The sequence below is a fragment of the Xyrauchen texanus genome, chromosome 22 (genome assembly GCF_025860055.1).
Source record: "Xyrauchen texanus isolate HMW12.3.18 chromosome 22, RBS_HiC_50CHRs, whole genome shotgun sequence".
Lineage (NCBI taxonomy): Eukaryota > Metazoa > Chordata > Actinopteri > Cypriniformes > Catostomidae > Xyrauchen > Xyrauchen texanus.
In genome coordinates, this window is record NC_068297.1 from 6,736,074 (window position 1) to 6,758,470 (window position 22,397).

General features: G+C 38.6%; 1 protein-coding gene across 1 annotated transcript; it reads left to right on the top strand.

Moving 5' to 3' along the window:
* Positions 1–3,278: 3,278 nt before the first annotated feature.
* On the top strand, positions 3,279–21,353 carry LOC127662853 (F-box only protein 33-like). Its single transcript, XM_052154228.1, has 4 exons — positions 3,279–3,809; positions 6,699–6,809; positions 7,401–8,068; positions 16,781–21,353. The coding sequence occupies exons 1-4, from the start codon at positions 3,391–3,393 to the stop codon at positions 17,044–17,046; spliced, it is 1,464 nt and encodes a 487-aa protein (XP_052010188.1). The 5' UTR covers positions 3,279–3,390; the 3' UTR covers positions 17,047–21,353.
* Positions 21,354–22,397: the final 1,044 nt, after the last annotated feature.

Here is a 22,397-nt window from a genome sequence, read left to right on the forward strand (position 1 = left end):
CTCTCCGGCTGAATTTTATTCCATGTTCACCTGCTCCCTGCCCGGTGTGTTGTTTTTTTCTCTTTCAAACCGCTCCCATTCCCACAACCCCTCATTTGTCCTCATTTGTAGGACAAAAGCCATATAAAACAGACAACAAGTGTATTTCACCGGTCCTACTCATCCCGCCCCGAGCGAGATTCAAACTGGTAATCTCTGGAGTCTAGAAAAGCCATGGCTCTAGCCTTGGTCGCTAGTGCATCTGTTAAGGCCAGGAGAGTGAGGTTTACACACTGCACAGCTGTCACGTTCCAGCTGGCTACCATTACACTCACCCACCTAAACCTCACTCCCAACAGGCTCATGGTCATACTCGATCCACCCCAAGCAGGATTCTAACCAGCGATCCCAGGCAAGGGAGTCGGACATGCTAGCAAGGAGGCTAGAAATGCCACGGCTAAGAAATGGGACAGGTTTTGTTTTTCTGGAAGGCTCTCAGTGAGGACCATTTGGAGAAAGACAAAACTATGGTAGTTATTGTGGATTCTGTTCTTTGTGGAATTCTTTGTTTTCTCTTTGTTTGTTGATTTTTATATTTTTGTACTTTTTCAAATATTTTTCAAATATTTTCTCAGGAATGTTGTTATGGTGGGGTTAGTGGGGGGAAATAATGGGGGCTAAATTTGATTCTGTATATATATATATATATATATGTATATGTATATATATATATATATATATATATATGACCATTGTCCCAGAATAACATCCTCGATTGACGCAGCGTGTCCATGCTTTGCTCTGCCATTTGTATAATAGGCCAGTTAACTACCTGCATAGCATACTCTATTGGATAATCTGATGCCCGGGCTGTGGGCACATTTTTATGTCGGATTTTTATAAATTTTTTGTTTCAAAAATAAATTATTTGTACAATAATATAATAATTATAGTTTGTTGCATTCTTTAACTAATAAAATAATAAAAGATATCCACATTGCATTTTTAAGGCTATTATCTGACTGCCCACTCCCACCCACAACTCATGGAAGTACTGTTTGCACCAACCTTCAATTTGAACATTTAATCCAGTGCCGTAAGGAATCAAATCGGGTCCCGCTGGTCCTGCGGGTGTTCCATGCGAATGCATATCTCTAACTGCAATGGCAAAATGTACAGTGAAAAAGCAGTTATAATTGTGTCTGTTCTCACCCAAAACCACTTAGATTGCTTCAGAAGACATGGATTAAACCACTGGAGTCATATGGATTACTGATTACTTTTATGATGCCTTTATGTGCTTTCTGGAGCTTAAAAGTATTGGCCATCATTCTCTTGCATTGTATGGACACACAGATCTGAGATATTCTCCTTAAAATCTTCATTTGTGTTCTGTAGGAGAAAGAAAATCATATGCATCTGGAATGGCAAATTTTCATTTTTGGGTGAACTATCCTTTAATCTCATGATTAGTCTTTAGAAAGCAGAATGAATATGACTAGCAGCACTGATCATGTCAAATTTGGTAAATGTTTTTTTAACTTGATATTTATTTACTTATTTTTTTTTTTTTAATTTACGCAGACCCCCAAGAACCCCCTTTCAGCCCCCATGGGGTCCCTGGACCTCAGTTTGAAAACCCCTGATTGAAACATTTAAAAATCTTAATGTTAAAGATAAAAGTTCCCCATGTTATGTGTGTTCTTATATAACTATGCAGTGCTGTGAAAAAGTATTTGCCCCATGCTGATATCTTCTGTTTTGTGTATATCTCATACTAAATTGTTTAAAAAAAAAATCTAACATAAAACAAAGGCAATCTGAGTAAACACAAAATACTGTTTTTAAATAATAATGTTATTTATTGAAGCAAAAACATTATCCAATACCAACTGGGTCTGTGTGAAAGAGTATTTGCACCACTTAGTTACTAAATGCCCAAATCTATGAAACTGCATTCATAATGGGGTTCAGCTGGTCTAGACACACCCAGGCCTGATTACTGCCAGCCTGATCACTGCCTGTTCAATCAAATCAACACCTTAATACAACCTTTTCAGCAGCTAGCTTTAATTTGCTGAAAGGTCTGACCTAGTAGCACACTGCCAAGGTTGAAAGAAATTCCAGGAATGATGAGGAAAAAGGTATTCACGAAAAAGCCAAAGACAATATCCAAGGAACTGCAGGCATCTCTCACATCAATTAATGTCAATGTTCATGACTCCACTATCAGAAAGACACAGGCCAAAAATGCCATCCATGGAAGTGTGGTGAGGTGAGGTGAGGAGGTGAGGTGAGGTGAAAGCCACTGCTAACCCACAAGAACTTTAACTGACACACCTTGATGGATCCTCAAACATTTTGGTAGAATGTTCAGTGGACCAATGAGTCTAAAATGGAACTGTTTGGAAGACAGAGGTCTGGTTACATCTGATGGAAATCAAACACAGAATTCCACAACAAGAACATCATACCTACGGACCGTCTAGTATGGGGATGGTAGTGTGTTGGTGTGGGGATGCTTTGCTGCTTCAGGGCAACTTGCAATAATTGAGGGAAACATGATTTCTTCTCTCTACCTGAAAATCCTAAAGGAGAACATCCGGTCATCAGTCCGTGATTTGAAGCTCAAGCGACTGGATTATGCAGCAAGACAATGATCCAAAGCATAGGAGTAACTCCATCTCTGAATGGCTCAAAAGAAGCTAAATTAAAGTTTTGGAATGCCCTAGTCAAAGTCCTGACTTGAACCTGATTAATCATTGACAAAATTATAATTTCACACAGAATAATAATAAAAGATGCCTTTTGGTGTGTAATTATTTTTAAATGACTAAGAAATTACACATTTATTTAGCCTTATGTTTTATATAAATATTTTTCTGTATTCATTGAATTTTTACATAGTACACATTTGATGTGTTTTTAAAAATGTTTGAATACATTTATCCGATTTAATTGAAATACCTTGAGTCCCCCAAAAATGTATTGCGCCCTCTTTCGGGAATTTGGTATATGGCAAAAAAAAAAAAAGGCATTTTCGGACGAAACCATTATCACCACCTAATAACTGATTGTGAAATACACAAAATACAGAGTTAAATGACCATAACGAGACATAATTCAATCCTCGTAATATATAACTTAAAAATAATTTCTTCAAATATAATTTTAGCTCCCACGTACACATTATATAATGGAAATGCTTCCTGTCCCCTCCCCCCATTACGAAATGACAGTGGACGGATCCAGTAGTATTGAAGCGAAGATCATTCTCGCGTACTTGTTTGTTTTCGCCCTCAGTATTAAGGAAACGGAGAGGGGACTGATCTATACGGGATAGGAGAGGCACGGTTACATTGTATAACGGTTGCGTTTTTAACCTTAATTGAATTTTTTAAGCCTCCTGCCATGGCTCTGTGCAGCAGCGTCGGAGCCTTGGCGTTACCCAGCGAGCTTATTGTTCATATATTCTCCTTCCTATCGGACCGCGATAAGCTGCGGGCCTCGGCAGTGTGCTCTCGCTGGAGGGAGTGTCTCTTCTACCCCGCGTTGTGGACAGAACTCAAGCTGCGCGTCGGCGGCGGAACCAACGGTGGCGGCTCTGGCTCGGAACAAACCCCGCGGTTAGAGTTCCTCATGCGCAAGTTTGGCTCCTTCGTGCGGGAGCTGCAGCTGGAGTTCGCCCCGGTCGAGGGCTGTTTAAGCCCGCTGCAGAACGGAATGGAGACCGTCGAGAGCGACCCGCAGATTGCCGAGCGCTGGAAGGATGCGATGGGCACTTACTTGGATCAGGTGTCGTGTGTGTTAAGCTGTCTGCGTTATAACAGGTAAAAAGAGCCCAGAATTGGCGACTGCTTGCTATGTTTCATTGCACGAGCGCTGCCCAGCGCGAGAGCTCATAAACAAATCCTGCGCATTACGTAACGTTCTCTTGTCTTCCCTGTGTGTGAATGCTTGAAGCATCGCATGGCTGCCTGCTTTGTGCATAACCAAACTGTGATCACCTGCAAGCCGTACTGCATTGTTGACATTCTATTAAACATCATTTCTAGTCTTTTAAAAATCATTGACAAATAAGCTTGTCCGAGATTTATTTATATATATATATATATATATAATTTATTTTTTATTTTTTTTATTTCTAACTACGTATGCCAACATATCTTTTTTTCAAAAACTTCAGCAATTTTTTTTGCTGTCTCCAGAATAGCACCACTTAAAATTAAAGTCCAAGGGAAAAAAATTGTGTGTGTTTTCACACTAAGGCCTATTGTGTAAAGGCCAAATATAATCAGCAAGAGTCCCTCTAGTGCATGCACACAAACAGAAACCTGACTTATGAGACAAGAAAATAACATTATCAATAACATCTCACAAACCATTAAACATAAAAACAAATCTTGTTTAAGGATCAATGATGTGACTCTTTTTGAGTGGTTCCATTCAGTTAGTTAATGCAATTCATTAAAAGTACTTAGATCATATATATATGTTTTCAATTTCTTAGTTCAAAGCCATCTCTCTCTCTCATATATATATATATATATATATATATATATGAGAGAGAGATGGCTTTGAACTAAGAAATTGAAAACATGCTTATCATAGTCGATGTTGATTTAAGTCATTTTAGTGAATTGCATTAACTAACTGAATGGAACCAGTCAAAAAGGGTCACATCATTGATCCTTAAACAAGATTTGTTTTTATGTTTAATGGTTTGTGAGATGTTATTGATAATGTTATTTTCTAGTCTCATAAGTCAGGTTTCTGTTTGTGTGCATGTGCTAGAAGTACTCTTGCTGATTATATTTGGCCTTTACACAATAGGCCTTAGTTTGAAATTGTAAAGATCAGGAAAAAGAGCTGAATGTTTCCTGAAAATTCTCAGCACCAGGGCTTTTTGTGCTGTTCAGGATTGGTATTGTCATGCCCAAACCCCTATGGTTGCACTGTTCAGTTTCACTTTATGTTCGACATTTCTCTCTGTGTGGTCATTTAATGAGATTTCTTTAACATTTGTGCAGCTTATTATCATATATGCAGAATGTACAGGTATGATGTGAATGCTGTGATGTATTACATAATGCCATACATTTCTTTATTATCTATTAACTTCACACAAAGCACAGTAAACCAAAAATTAACAAATTAAACCATATGTATTTAAGTAATATCAAACTCGCAATCGTGCTATATGGCCCTACATCAGCACTGCTGTGATTCAGCCGCAGGACAAGTGCCGTAGGTAATTTAAGTGCTGATATAAATAATATAAATAATTAAGTGCTGATGTAGGGCCATATAGCATAATTGCGAGTGTGATATTGTTTGTATACAGTTCAATGAACAATTTAAAAATTTTTATTTTTGGAGGTCATAAACGCATTTGTGCATGGAACTACTTTATCATGCTACGGATCAGAATCTGCCGTTGCTGGTTCAAAATAAATGATGCGTCCAAACCTCCATTAGTAATTCAAAAAGTTCACTTCAGAAATAGAATCACTGCTTGTGCTGGTTCTAACAAGTTATTGGATAAACAGTGATGGATTTATGGGTGTGTGTGTGTGTGTGTGTGTGAGAGAGAGAGAGAGAGAGAGAGAGAGAGAGAGAGAGAGAGAGAGAGACAGACACAGACACACACACACACACACACACACGGAGCATGTGTGATCACCTTTTGCCACTCCCAAGCAGAGACGTTGTCAGCGTTCTGAAGGTCAGCTTTCTCAGTGGAAAAATAGCGTCCAAGCGGGGGTATTTCTCCCTATTTCGTGGTAGCCGCACAAGAGTCTATCACTATAGAAACACCAATGTCCTCCGCCATTTTTAAACAGTATGTATCCAATGTGGAAACTCTGTTCTCAAGTTCTGTAATCAAACAGTCATTTGTGTCTCTCAGCTGCAATGAGCCTTAATCCTGAAATTGTTCATTTAAAGCTGTTTAAAACAATGTCCTAGCTTAAGTAATGTAGTGGTAATATGAGCGATCACAGAGCGCTGTTCTATGTAAACCATGACTAATGGTTTCACTTTACGTCACCAACTGGCTCATATTACACACAAAAATGATCTTTTGCCACCACCTGATGGCTAACATATGCAAGTTAAAAAATAAAGACAGTAACTCCTAACAGATATGCACTGCTCTTACGCCTTAGTTTAGAATGGCACAAGCGGAGTGGATAAACACACAGTGAAGCGTCTGAGTGCTGATCCTGCCAGACCATCAGTGCTCATGGAACATCTCTTTGTATATATACATGTATGGTTGGGTAAAAATATAGATTTTCTGCTGCATCGCAGTCTTAATTTGAATGATCTTAAAATCTATTCTTAAGTCCCAAGATTGATCTTTTGCTCTTATGCACAACCCTCCACTACAATTAGAGGAAATCACCTGCATTTGCAACCAAATATCGTGCTATGCGACTACAATTTATATATTTGGCAACTGGCTGGTAAATGTTCATATTTCACTCACCAGTGTTGTTTAGTGGTGGAGTATTTAGCAGTGAAATTAAAAGTGAAACTATCTGCCTGTAAATAATTGTTGGAAAAATGTTGCACAAAGTAGATGTCCTAAATGACTTGCCAAAACAAGAGTTTTATAATACAAAATCTGTGGAGTGGTTAAAAAAGGGGTTTTAATGACTTTAATGACTACATTTGAAAGAGTTGCAGTTCATGATTTCACTTATTTCTTTGTCCAGAAACCTCCAGAAGTTCAGTCTGTATGGTGACACATGCATTCTCCAGGATGATGGCATTTTGGACAGCTCTTACCTCAACCATGTCGACCAAGGGGGCAAGAAAATAAAAGAGTAAGTTTTATAGCTACCTTTGACTTATTACTAAGGAGTAAATGATGATTGGCTTATTCAGCTAAGACCATGTAACTTTCTTGTCCTTTTCCAGGACTCTTGCATTGCAAAATTTGAGACCTTTGTGTTAGTTCATCTTTGGGGTAAAGGGAATTTGTTCAGTCTATGTTCATGTTTAAAATTAAATACTTGCATGCTGCACACTATGCTATACATTCTATATGGCTTAATGTTGTTTTTTTCATGTAAAAAGTATATGCAGTAATAAACATTTTTGACTTCAGTATGCTACATTGTTGTCACATGACGTCACTATGTTGCTCGTTTCATTCAGAAAGTGGTTGAAATGTTTGTACAGTAGTATGTGTATATGTGAAACTAGATTCCGTCATTAAGGACTGACCAAGTTTCTCCCCTTGTCTACAGTGAAGGATTTTGTTTTAAACTCCAGATTTGACCTTGTTCGTCGAAATGAATTACCTTATTTATTCATGTCAGCAAACTGCAATAATCTGGTCATATTTCATATTTTCCAAAGACAATGTTTCGTAATAATCCTAACATTTCAACTCTCCATCATCTGTTTTACAGGATCCAGCAGCTCTTTGAAGAGATCCTGTCAAACAGCAGGCAGATGACGTGGCTGTCATCTGCGTTCATGCTCGGCGTCGTGACCCCCTGCTCCCTGGCCTCTCTCTCCAACCACTGCACCAGCTCCCTCGAGCACCTCAGTCTGTTAGATAATCAGCTGCCCACCCTGATCTCCACTGTTGAGCTAGAAAGGCTCGTCAACCTGCGGTCTTTATCTCTTGACTTCTGTGACTTCACTTCCGAAATGTGCCGTCTCCTCGCCAGCGGTGACCGAGTGCCCCTCCATCGCCTCTCCCTCTTGCTCAGCGGTGCTGCTTTGGATGCCAAGCCTTTGGATGGGACAGCGGCTGAGGATGATTGGAAAGCCCTTATCCGTCACAGCACAAACCTACGTGTGTACATTATGGGTATGGACGTGTGCAGCCAGGACCTTCTACGCATTCTGAAGCCGAGCTTGCCCCTGGAACGGATTCACTTAGACAGCTACAGCACGCTGGTGACGGACGGTGTCGTGGAGCTCATCTCGCATCAGTACCAGAAAACCCTCACCCACTTCATCTTGATGAGAGATGATGCAGGATTCCCGGATCTCAGTGTCAACCGCAATGAGGACCCATTGGTTCTGCTCGCCTGGCGCTGTGTGCACCTTGCTATCTTGATCATCCATGGTAATTGGATATTTTTATTCCATCAGTCTTACAAGTTTAGCCATTTTAACATGACAGTTCACAAAAAAAAAAAAGAAAATGTCATCATTTACTCACTCTTAAGTCATTCCAAAACTGGATTTGTATTTTTTTTCATCTGTGGAACACAAAATGTGTTTTTTTAATTCTTTTTAATAACCATTCATAGTGACCACATCTGAAGGTTGTGGAAAAGGCTGATATTCAATTAATCGGTTGATAAAAAATTGTCTTTGACTTTCGTCACTATGATGGGCACAAACAGAAAGTCTACCAGTGTCTTAAATGAATAAAATCCCAAAAGCAGTTTGCTCTGCAACCAAAATCCTAATAGTAACCAGACATTTTTTTAAAGAATTTGGTGCATAATGCAGGACTTTTAATTATAAACAAGCACAAAATACACTAGTGCTGTCAAATAAAAATTCTAAATTCAACCATTCGTTGAATAAAAAGCACATTCAAAAGCTAAAACTGTGCATTTGAATTTTGGATGTGTGCCAAGCACTGACGATGACTTCAGATTGATCTCATTCTTGCACTAAAAAGGCTAGACACAGCGCAACAAATACAGTCTAACAGACAGCAAGTGTTTCGATGATTTTTAACTAGACACATTATCTAAAAAAAAAAAAGCACTCCTGCACTAGACTCTTAATAAACAAAAACTAAGCAAAACAAATATGTTCTTCTAGCGCATGTTTACATAGAAAAACAAATGAATGTTGCAAAAACAGCCCCTTACAGTAGGTGGAGGTTTTTGGCCGTTGCGTCTTGCTCTCTTATCAGTGTTTTTCAGATTAAGCAACGTGTATTTTAAACAATTTGTCTAGAAAGGAGTTCAACTTGGAAATGTGTGTCTCGAGATCCTCACGGTCCGTTCCATTCTGTTGTGCTCTGTCTGAGTTCAGCCAAATAGCACTGCTATCTTTGAATATTGCTACCCTACATACAACTGTAATGAATACAAAAAAACAATGTGGTATATGGGTCAATGACAAATAAGGGGTGGCAAGTTGAGCAACTTGTTTTAAAAGCATCCATAAGGTTCGTGTCAAGTGGGGTAACAACAATAAATGTAAATAAAATGTACATTTAAATATTACACATTTTATCCACCTAGAGTGTATGTAAGTATACTCCTCAAAATAATTACATAATTTAAAAAAAATATGAAAATAGATTTTGTTTTTAATTGTATACATTTGAGCGGGACAGTATGCTGAAAGCACCTCTGTTTTCTAAATCATTTACAAATTAGGTACAAAATAAAGACTATTACACTGCAATAGGAGAGAAAATTTTATTGTGCATAAATTGTCCTGAATATTAACGTATTTATATGAAAAATACTGGTTACGCCAATTGACAAACCAATTACACCACCTGACCATATTGCTTCTACAGTCAAAGGCCATTGTTTGTTGCTGAAATTAACACTGCAAATCAAGCATGACAGTCAACAAGGTAATCTTGGTGTTTTATTTCAATGAAGGAAAAACATCTGACAACAACAAATCAGAGTAAAAACGTGTTTTAAAAAATTGTGGGAGGGAGAGAGGGGAGGGGGGGGGTCATTTGTGATTGAGCCCGTGAGTGTACTTTAAAATGTTTCCAGTCCTCCATCGTTAGTTTTGAATGACGTGAGTTTAAAGGTTGTGGCTCGGAGATAATGGCAGCACATCAGACTCAATAGAATAGGAGTTGAGGTTGATGAGGCCAGGTGAAGACATTCTTCCCACCCAGTTGTTTCATGCAGCTCACTTCCACTTCTTCACCCACCACCTAGATGACCTGTCCCACAAAAGGCTTGCTTTCATTTCTGACCAGAATGAACTCTCAGATCCTGCTGACAGTCGGTAGATGTTGAGGTTAGGTTTTCTGGGAGGTTGCGGATATCTACTGGAGATGGATCATAGCACTTGCAGATACCAGGTCTCGCACAGAAACATGACATTTCCCTGCACTGAATTGCATCTGGCTCTTCAGATGACACTTGGTTACCTTTCAGTGTACCTTTCACAGCTGGGACATTTATTGGAACTGATTTATCATACTTTGCAATGGCTTACTTGCATATCCAATGGTATTCAATGCTAGAGGGTTGATCTTTCAGGAACTTGTAAACTTCCTCAGCTGTTTGCAAGTCACTGCCTCCTTTGGACTGCTGTATCCGCAAAACGCTTTACAGCCCCTCCAACCCCATCAGGAGCTCCTTTTCCATGCGATTTCACACTGAAGTTCCATGTGACCCTTTGGAAGCCACACAGAAAAGGCAATGTGCTGAGTAGATAAAAGTTTTTCTTGTTCCTGTATTGGGTCACTGGTCCATCACTGATGATATGTAGAGTACAAGGTGGTGTGTTACATTTACCTATGGCATCCCTCAATACAGTCTCCATGTGAGCCGATACAGCACGTTCATCATGGTGGGGAGAGGCAGAGAATGTGGCATAGGAGAAGGATGATGAGGCTGTATATGCCCCACAGGTGTGGATTGTAACCTGCTTACGGCTGCCACCGAAGTGGAAACTTACGGCCATAGTTCTCAGAGAAGTCTACACTTCATCCTCGCATGTGTTGGTTTGATGGAGCCAATTTAATTGATCCTGAGCTAGAGAGTCTAGCTTCTTGTTACACAAAGCCAACAGATCATCACACTTTCTGCTTTGTGTGACTTTTGCAACGTTGACAAACATTTTCTCTTGTTCAGATGTGACTACCCTGGGCTACTGCCGCCATGTTAGAACCGTTGCCTCCAGAGGTCCTTCAAACTAAATCTCATTGTAACAGCACTTTGCACAGGTGCGATACATGCAATGATTGCTGATAGTATCACATGCAATAACTGCTAGCAACTCCGAAATGCTGTTTGTGAGAAGAATGCCTTTCTGATGCAGTCTGTCCACAAGCAGCTTGATATTGGTAGGCGTTCAGCTTTTAAGACATCCTCGACCGAAACTGTCAACGTTACCTCAGGGCGAGCATATCAGAGGGCGCCTCCATAAACGGCTAACCAATTGGGTCCCTCGCACACTTTAAGGTTGCCTCTCTACTAGGAAGTGAATACTATAAGCAAACAGCCGGTAGTTTACAGCAGAGACCATTACGGCAAGATCATTTCATTTCGTTGTCACTCGAGAACATGTTGCTCACTGAAGATATGCTAACATAATGTTTTTTTTACCCATGATTGTGATTATAACCATCAATGGAATGTCCATTTCACTGAAACACAATGGTGAAATGTGTTAAAACAGCCATTACACTGGAACACACATTCAAGTTTTTAAAAGTTACAAAGGGGTATGATTTGTTTATTAGACTTCACATTGATATAAATAAGCTTTGCACACAAACTTTTGGGTGTTGTTGCATCAGCACTCTTTGTCTAGCATAAACTTATCGCATAAAACATTATGGATGCGACTTGGCCATGGAACTCACTGACTCCTTATCAAGAGGCTTGTACATTTATGGAGTTGTGCCCTTAATGCAAGCTGAGTATGGCGTTATATATGTGCCTCATTCCTGAGCGAGTAATTGTAAGTTTTGAGCACAGAACTATATTTTGCAAGCACATTGCATTATATTTTGAACAGAAATTAACAATCGCAAATAAAAAAACTCGTTTGAGCAAAGAAAAAACGATTCCGTGCTCAATAAATGTATTTGCTATTATCCATATTAACGTGCAATAATAACCCTCTCACACAGTTTACTCAGGTGCTCTCACAAATTTATTCTCTGCGCTCTGTCAAGTCCCTCTCTCTCTCTCTCTCGCTCAACCTCTTCTGTGCGCGCTCAACTCTTGACACGCGCGCTCAACTCTTGACACGCGCGCTCAACTCTTGACACACACAGGCGCGCTCAACTCTTGACACACACAGGCGCGCTCAACTCTTGACACACACAGGCGCGCTCAACTCTTGACACACACACAGGCGCGCTCAACTCTTGACACACACACAGGCGCTCAACTCTTGACACACACAGGCGCGCTCAACTCTTGACACACACAGGCGCGCTCAACTCTTGACACACACAGGCGCGCTCAACTCTTGACACACACAGGCGCGCTCAACTCTTCAAACACACGCGCGCTCAACTCTTCAAACACGCGCTCAACTCTTGACACACGCGCGCTCAACTCTTGACACACGCGGCTCAACTCTTGACACACGCGGCTCAACTCTTGACACACGCTCAACTCTTGACACACGCTCAACTCTTGACACACGCGGCCAACTTTGACACACGCTCAACTCTTGACACACGCTCGCTCAACTTGCAACAGCGTTACAAGTGTGCCACAAAATCAACCAATCGGAAAATTAAAGGTCAATTGTGATTGGCTGTTGGTCTCCAATCACCACGCAGCACAAAGATGACGAAAAATTTATTTTATGGATAGGTGTCTTCTCTAGCCACCATCAAACATGACAGAGTCAAATGGTGAAAACTGCAACAATATGCCACAACGTCAGGTGAGTTAGTAATTTCTAGTTTTATGATGTTATGGTTTTCTATGCCTTTGATGAAACCCTGCTATTATCTACGAGGCGTATTGCATTCACTTGAGAAAAAAAATGTACTCTGTTTTTCTGAATTAACGACTTAATTATCTCAGAATTACGAGAATTTTTCATGGAAAAAAAAGTTTTTGCTCTGTTTTTCTGAATTAATGCGATCCTTCAAAATCCTGCCAGGAGCTCTATTTTAGCTGGATGCGCATGAATTTATAGAGATATATTTTAAACTTGGCCTTCAATACAAAGACATTACTGTCTATGACATTTGTAATACTGTCATGGCTGAGACACGCTTTGATCTTCCAAAGAACACTAATTACACTAGAACTACTAGAATGGCCATAGTGGTCATTCTGACCGTTCATACTAGACTGTACCAAATGTCATGTCATATTTACATTCGAAACTTCTATTGAGGTTTTAGAATGAAGCTTCTAATGTCTGTCGTCATATTTTATATCGTCATCACCCTAAAAATGTATTGAATAAAATAGAATAATATGGATCAAATGGAGCGCCAAGCGAACGCAGATAGTCCTACATAATAGGATCTTTTTTTGTAATATATAATAGTGCTAGACTATATAAATACATAGGCCTATATATTATATATTAGCTGCTAGACTGCCCCGGAAGGTGCGTGCCTCGCTTTGTGTACAGCAAGTTTTTCACCACAGTGAAAATGTTTTCGAAAGTCTAAACGCCAACAAACATGGATTGAGGCGGAATATTTCGTTAGATAAAAACATGTTGTGAATTTTGGAAATTATTACATCTATCCCTTTTCAAAACATGTTGACTTTTGGACTTTACAACGCTCTGGAGTTATTGGAAATTGGAAACAATCCTGTGCAGCCACCACTGGAATCAAAATCCATGAATAAATGAATCTGTTATATTAATAATAAACACCAGGACACAAAATTTTAATTCTAATGAATGTGAAAATGTATTAGTTCATCGACAACCACAGAACTTGCTATTGTAGCTGATTACAGATACAAATTTGATTATATTAAATTATTCTCCTAAAAGGGGGGCCCCCTTTTTTGTTCAAGTGAGCCACTTTTAGGAGAATTTGATCATAATGATTTTACAGCATACTATTTTCATTATAGTTTTACAGCATTATATTTTTGCTCACAGTAGAACAAATATTGCTTTCTAAATCAGTTCGTTTTCCCACAGTTTAGCGAATGTTCATATTCTTTATTAACTGTTTTGGCCATTTTGGGTTAGAACCTTATATGTGTTTCATACATGTCTAAGGTTTTTACTATGCATTGAAATACACTTTGATGTTTTTATAAGCTATTGTAGAGATTTGTTTTTATGTTACAAAGAGAATAATTTAATATAAATAATCAAATTTGTATCTGTAATCAGCTACAATAGCAAGTTCTGTGGTTGTCGATGAACTAATACATTTTCACATTCATTAGAATTAAAATTTCGTGTCCTGGTGTTTATTATTAATATAACAGATTCATTTATTCATGGATTTTGATTCCAGTGGTGGCTGCACAGGATTGTTTCCAATTTCCAATAACTCCAGAGCGTTGTAAAGTCCAAAAGTCAACATGTTTTGAAAAGGGATAGATGTAATAATTTCCAAAATTCACAACATGTTTTTATCTAACGAAATATTCCGCCTCAATCCATGTTTGTTGGCGTTTAGACTTTCGAAAACATTTTCACTGTGGTGAAAAACTTGCTGTACACAAAGCGAGGCACGCACCTTCCGGGGCAGTCTAGCAGCTAATATATAATATATAGGCCTATGTATTTATATAGTCTAGCACTATTATATATTACAAAAAAAGATCCTATTATGTAGGACTATCTGCATTCACTTGGCGCTCCATTTGATCCATATTATTCTATTTTATTCAATACATTTTTAGGGTGATGACGATATAAAATATGACGACAGACATTAGAAGCTTCATTCTAAAACCTCAATGGAAGTTTCGAATGTAAATATGACATGACATTTGGTACAGTCTAGTATGAACGGTCAGAATGACCACTATGGCCATTCTAGTAGTTCTAGAATTCCGGTAGTTCTCGTGTAATTAGTGTCCTTTGGAAGATCAAAGCGTGTCTCAGCCATGACAGTATTACAAATGTCATAGACAGTAATGTCTTTGTATTGAAGGCCAAGTTTAAAATATATCTCTATAAATTCATGCATCCAGCTAAAATAGAGCTCCTGGCAGGATTTTGAGGGATCTCATTAATTCAGAAAAACAGAGCAAAAACTTTTTTTTCCATGAAAAATTCTCGTAATTCTGAGATAATTAAGTCGTTAATTCAGAAAAACAGAGTACATTTTTTTTTCTCAAGTGAATGCAATACGCTTCCGTAGATAATAGCAGGGTTTCATCAAAGGCATAGAAAACCATAACATCATAAAACTAGAAATTACTAACTCACCTGACGTTGTGGCATATTGTTGCAGTTTTCACCATTTGACTCTGTCATGTTTGATGATGGCTAGAGAAGACATCTATCCATAAAATAAATTTTTCGTCATCTTTGTGCTGCGTGGTGATTGGAGACCAACAGCCAATCACAATTGACCTTTACTTTTCCGATTGGTTGATTTTGTGGCACACTTGTAACGCTGTTGCAAGTTGAGCGCGCGTGTGTGTCAAGAGTTGAGCGCGCACAGAATTAAGAGGTTGAGCGAGAGAGAGGGACTTGACAGAGCGCAGAGAATAAATTTGTGAGAGCACCTGAGTAAACTGTGTGAGAGGGTTATTATTGCACATTAATATGGATAATAGCAAATACATTTATTGAGCACGGAATCGTTTTTTCTTTGCTCAAACGATTTTTTTATTTGCGATTGTTAATTTCTGTACAAAATATAATGCAATGTGCTTGCAAAATATAGTTCTCTGTGCTCAAAACTTACAATTACTCGCTCAGGAATGAGGCACATATATAACGCCATAGTTGAGCATACACGTTGCTCTAGCATTCCCTTGTCAATCAGGAAAATGCTAAATGGTAACATTTTGTTGAAAACTGGAGTCCATGTATCCTGTTCTTGAAACGGTACAAACGGCCACTTGAAAAACGTTTCTGCATCGGTGCACACCTTGTATATGATGTAAATAGTGTGCAATTGTCTATAAATTTCGATCAGAGTTGTTATATACAACAAAAATATCGACCCATATCAAATTATCTCAAATATTTTAAATAAAGTTACTAAACTTTTTATGCAGCAGTTAGGGTCATCAGGGGTCTTTCTCTGTGATATCATTTCCTGTCACATGGTCTTCTTGCACATAAAAAAATGGCTCCTTGGTTTGTGGTTACAACAACTTGATGCTTCAGGAAATTGGCTTGACTGACAGGATCCCCCAAATTAAATGTAATTTTCAGAACAATGGTATTCCATTACTTTTATTTACTATTAAATAGTTCTAGTGTAAGATTATGCCAAACTAGTTCATAGGGTGTTTTATTGAGAATTTCACCTTTTTTAAGCAAGTGTAATTATTTGGTACAAAGTTTTTACGGTTGCACCACATTGATATTTTTGCCATCATCCCCCAAATATTCTCAAAATTTATTAAAACCAGAACTTTTAGACTGAGTCCTCAATAAAATAATGTAATTTGTACATTTTATTTTCAAAATCTAAACCTTTTAAATTTAATTAACCATATAAACACGTCATTGACCCATATCGCTGTTATTATGAAGTTTGAGTCAGGGTACTGTGGTGCAAGTGCAAAACCATGTGAACTGTCTACTGTCTTTACTTTTGACTTAACAGTTGAGAAAATGAGCAGACTAAAACTATTAATCTATTTTATGCACATTATTTTTGAAATGGAATGCTTTTTTTATTTTATTTTTTTGACAACGTCATAGCCACCATATTTGTTTTGTCCGCAAATAACAGTTTAAATATTGGTCTGTTCCATATGTATATGGGCTTCTTTTATGATGTCCTTTTTTTGGAGTTTAATAGATGTGGTCTCAGTGAGTTGTCATTATATGGGAAGACCTGCATAAAGATCCTTAAATTCTCCTTGAGTGTTCCATGGAAATACTAACAGTATTTAGTTTTGAAGAACATGAAGCAATTACATAATGATGTAATTTATAATTTCTTTGGGTAAATTATTCCTTTGCTTTGCAGGCTACACCGTGTGGTCTCACAACCTTGTGGCCATCTCTCGCTTGCGTGGGTCAAACCTCAAAGTCCTAGAGGTGTCTGAAGAGAGCATCGACTTTGACCCAGACCAGTCAGTGTACATTGAGGGCGACCCCGTCAACAATCTAGTGAAGGAGGTGTCCCTGGGCCTGGGTCGCGTCTGGCATCCCTCCCTGGACAACAGCATGGTCCTGAACGAGCCTACTCAGCACTTCCACCGCGAGATGCAGAGCTTCAGTGCGGGCATGTAGGGTGCTACCAGGCTCCTGTTACCAAACACCCTACTCTCTAACCTTGTGCTTTGTGATCTTTCACTTAAATGGGCCCTTCTCATTTTACATATTGTTTTTTTTTCATTGCTTTTTTTCTTTTTAGTGTGAATTAATTATTTTATATGTGCTGTGCTTAATCAGTATTAGCTCTATATTTATATCTATATCTATATATCCTGCTTATTACTAGGACATTATAGTTGGGTATTGGTTTAGTAGCTAAATGAGTGAATGGTAGAGAAGTGGCTTTTATACAGCTAGCTGAAAAGTTGTACAGTTACTTGTCGATTCTCTCGCTTTGTCCGTTTGTCGCTTTCCCCCTAGAAAGCGTGGAGTTACCTCAAACTATCAGCTGATCCTTTTCGGTTTTCGCAACAACGAAATCACGCATTCTCATTCACCTTTTTAAGGGAGACTAGTCTTCCGGCCAAGGAATAGGGCTGATCCACTGCAGTTATGACCCTTTCTGTTTGTTCATTAACGTGTAATTGTTGTTTGGATGTGAGGTTTGGTTGAAACAACATGCTCGGGACGTAGATCCATTTGGTTTTTCTCAACCTGGAAGTAGATGCACCTCTGCTGGTGAAATCAATCATAGAGGATTTCATTCTGTTGTTTAACGCCTGCATGCTGACCGCCCTTCAGCACAATATCTGGGCCCAGCCATAGGTGGATGTTTTTTTTTAAATTTATTTATTTCTTTTTTATAAAGAAGTCCTTCCCGTCTGTCTCAGTAAGGCAAAAATGATATGACAAGGAAGATAATGAGATGGTTATGATATTTTGGATGAGAGTGAAAACAATCAGATGTTCCTTCAAGTAATTGTTCTTCTCGAGTCACCGTTGCCTTGAAACTCTCCCCTTTCTCATAATGTTTTTAGCCTTGGATTCCATCTGTTCAGAGTTAATATTGCTCATTCAGTGCATAATTCCCAACAGAAGTGGGTAATCTTCAGTGGATCACAGTTGAGGGTGAAAAACTGAATGGGCTGAATCCATGCCACCGTATTTAATCTGTAAAACATTAGAATTGAGGGAGGCAGACGATTGCTTGTTCCATATCTCAGGATTCCTGCACTTGCGGTACTTTTCCAGTTAAAAGCTTTTGTTAAAGCTGTTTGTTCAGAGGGTCGGCATGCTCGATGGACAAGATGTTGTAGATTTCTGGAGACAGAGCTCTTCCAAAAGAATGTGCTATAGAAGTTGCTGTTTTTTTTATTTTTTATTATTGTGTCCAATTTCCCTAGTTACTCTTTAAGAATTGTGATTCTCGGTGTGTTGTGCTTTAACGTATTGCCTATATATTTGCGCTTTTTAAAATCACAGTTGAGGGAAGTTGTGGTTGCTTGCATAGTCATATTAAGTGAATGTCAAACTAAAGCCTTTTTTGAAAGTGGCAGCGTTTTTGCTTTGCAGAACCGCCCCCCCCCCCTTCAAAAACATATCTTTTTCTTTTTTTTGCATGTTGAAAAATGAAGTTAATTGTCAAAGAGCAGAGTACTTTTAAAACATTACGTTGCCTCGCAAACTTGACTCTGTCAGGACTAAGAACTTCCTGTTTTGTTGGTGGTATAGACTATTGTTATCAAAGCAGGTTCTAAATGGAAGCCATCACTCAATCTTCTTGGATTGAGAATCTGCGCTTATGACAAACGTAGAGCCAAAGTGAGCCATTGCAGTGTAAAATTGATCTCTAAAGGCAAGCGCATTGGGGGACAACCTAGCAATTATCTTATGATTTTGTCAGGATTTCTTATCCGTGGTCCAAAAATGGTTTTGAGCAGTTAGCAACAAGACAAAACTCGTGGCACGTGAATGCCTGCACATAGGGTTTCTCTGTAGAAAAATACTATTCTACACTTTAAAAATGTGAAGCAGAGATCCAGCTTGACTAAACATTGATAGGTTTACAACTTACTTTGGTATCTATGTCAGCATTAGTGATTTTGTTTTTTTCCGCATTATTTGTGGAATTAAAATAGTTTGAAGAAAACATACTTAAAAGAATGCGGTTCAGGTGCGTTTGCTTAAGTATCTGACATGCTGAAATGGACTTAATGCTCTTATATGTGTTGCAGTTGTGGGATTCTGTATTTTGTCCATATTTGAAAGTCCCATTTCTACGTGGTACAGCACCAAAAACATTGTTTGTTGTATATTGATTTTGCTGAATGGTGGATAACGACTGGAGTTGGCAGAGAACGACAGTGTTGGTCAGTCTTTTCAACGCATTACAAACTGTTAAAGCATTCATACCGTGCCTGAAACCCAGAATAGTTTCATTTCAAACCTTTGTTATTTGTATGTCCCTGGTTGACCGAGTCGATGTCTAGTGCAGCGTATGACAAGCGATACAAAGACACAGCATATTTAAACTGTCAGTGTTTTACTGTTGATTTAATTTGTCTATGTGAGTAGTGTAAACATACAAAAAGTGCATACATCAGAGAAGGGGGTGTGTTATATACAAAGTGTACCACTTCTGCAACCGTGAACAGGAAACAGCCTTTCTCAGGGTTTAATGTTAGATGCATAGAGGATAAAGGAGTTCCAATAGCTCAGGCCTTTCACAGAGAAAGTTTCCATATAGAAAAATCTGCTCAGCAAAGTCACTGGATTTCACTTCTGTCAGCGCTCCTGCGCCAGTTGCCAAAGATCATGGTGATACAACTTCTTTTTTTTTTTTTTTTTTACTCGAAGTGCCCGCATGCTGGCAGAGGGCAGGGCCAATGGCTGATCAGCCGAGATGTACTACTACTATTGTATTATGACAGCTACTATTAGATAAACGTACTAACGGAGAGGAGGTTGGTCTTGAGCGGTGGTCCACAGCTGTGCTGTGGCTTTTGGTTAACATACTGTATGCTAGATCTCTCTCTTACAATGCACCTGTTTCACTGTGAAGAGTGAATGTAATTTAATCTATTGAAAAATCAAGGTTGGTTCTATCAGACCTATAAGCTGCTATGAGATGTGTTTGGAACATTCCACTGGGGAGTTAAAAACAAACTAAAATGGCCAAATGTCTGCATGAAATGATTTATTTTTTTACTCTTTTATTCTTTGTTTTCGGTTCAGGTGGGGATCGGGATACTAGATTATGTTTACGACTGGTCATACGATGAGCCATTTAAGAGCGTGTGTACCTCATGGAGGTTTTTTATTCTCGAACGATTAGACCAGTCATTGGATCCCAGAGTTTTTCTCTGTTTTTACTTTCAGAAATGTTATATGCATTTCACAATCTCTCATAGTAAGGAGAATGCTCAACAGAGGGCTGCTATAAACTCCATCGGAGAGAGTCGATGTTACAGTTGCCTGTACAAGATTTTCTGATAGTTACCATAGTGAAAAATGACATCATCCTAGCCTTCAAAGGGGTAAAATGGTGGAGTTCAGGGTTGATTTCTCACCTTGGGTGACTTGTATGGTAAAACCAACAGTCTGATTTGCCACTTTCCACTGTAGGTCAGATATCAAGCTCAATACGGGCCTCTCTTTTACTCTCTGGCTGGCTTGCGTTTCAACAAAGTCAAAAACTATGCAAATGGAATGCATACGATCCAGTGGCTCTTAAGTTGTTTTCTTTCTTTTTTTCTATCACTCAAATGGAGAGAACCTGACTTGCAATGATACTTGGCCTTATTATTGTTATTATTGTTTTAAGATCTTGATTCTTCGGAAGCCAACTCAGTTTCATGGGCGACCGTGGGTTACAGACATGGTCTCTGTGAGACTGGCCAGCAGGCCCCAGTTATAAGTGGTACGAATGTTGTGCATTTGTTTAAAATCAGGACAGTTTGCAATAAAGAAGTGGCCATCATAGGGCACGAGCAGTGTGAAGACCACGCTACCTTATAAACTTAACGGGAAGTTAAATGAGAACACGCATATCCGTATATACATCAAAGTATATACTTTTATGCAACATGTGTCCGGGTTCTATTTATGAACATGATAAAAGTTTATAAGCGTTAATGTTTTGCAAAAATGGTTTTACCATCATAAATGTTTAATATTTGGGCAGGTGTGTACTGTCTACTTTTTTGTCTCTGGTGAGCACATGGCATTGGATTTTATATGTACATCTGCAAACAGTAAGTACTCTGGCACACTCTGACAGGTGTGAACATGCCAGGTGGGAATATTTTAATGAGAAAATTAATCTTGAGGTTCCACGATTTAGAAGGAAAACCTCTGAAAAAAACTTAACTGACAGATATTGGGTAAACCAGCCGAATGTTGATTTGAAGAATGAACGAATGCATTTTCTTTTAATCGGAAAATAAAAGCATTAAAAAAAAATATTCTTGCCTCCTGTGATTTCATACAGTTGCATCAGTTTTTCTTCTTTGTGGTGGGAAAAGTTATCAAGTGAGTGATTGCACACTGATTCATTTTAGAATACATTTGTTTATTTACAGTTTTCCTTAAGTATTTTAAGAAGTGATAGTCAAAACATGTTTCTGATCTTATTGTGTATCATTCTTCAGGGCATGTCATTTCAAAGGGGGAAAATATATTCTACAGCAGATATAAAAAGACTACACACCCCCTGTTAAAACAGCAGGTTTTTGTGATTCAAAAATTAAAGATCAAAAGCACAGACTTTTTGCAACTTTAAATGTAAAAGTTACAACCTGCAATGCCACTGAAAACCAAAGTGTCACATTTGAGAAAAATTTATGCAGTTATTCTAAGTGTGCACACCTTTTTATAATTGGGTATGTGGCTATGTTCGGAATCAAGCTCATGTGAAATAGTACACACCTGTCTTTACCTAAAGTGGCTGATTAACTCAAAATAAATCTCAGCTGGTCTTGTAGGATTTGTCTGACATCTTGATTGTATGCTACTACAAGAGCCATGGGCCACAAAGAGCTTACAAAGCATCAACGGGATCTCATTGTTGAAAGGTATCACTCAGGTGAGGACAACAATTTTTTTTCCAAGGCATTAGATATACCATGGACACAATGAAGACAGTCATCAACAAGTGGAGAAAGTATGGCACAACAGTGACATTATCAAGAACAGGATGTCCCTCAAAATTGATGAGAAAACTGGTCAGGGAGTCTGTGAAGAGGCCTAAATCAACATTAAAGGAGCTGCAGCTCTTTCTGACAAGTACTGGTTGCTCCCTACATGTGACAACTATCTCCCGTATTCATCATCTGTCTGGGCTAGGGGGCAGGGTCACAAGACGCAAGCCTTTTCTGATGAAAAACATAACATCTAAGCCTACAAAAACCTATATCCAGTCTCCCACCAAAGTTATGTGGAAAAATGTTATGGTCTGATAAGACCAAGATTTAACTTTTTTTTTTTGC

Excerpts from the sequence above, each read along its gene's own strand:
- LOC127662853 (XM_052154228.1), top strand. The coding sequence starts at position 3,391 with ATGGCTCTGTGCAGCAGCGTCGGAGCCTTGGCGTTACCCAGCGAGCTT. Across the intron at positions 6,810-7,400 it reads GGGGGCAAGAAAATAAAAGA|GATCCAGCAGCTCTTTGAAG; the intron begins GTAAGTTTTATA and ends TCTGTTTTACAG. Across the intron at positions 8,069-16,780 it reads TGCTATCTTGATCATCCATG|GCTACACCGTGTGGTCTCAC; the intron begins GTAATTGGATAT and ends TTTGCTTTGCAG.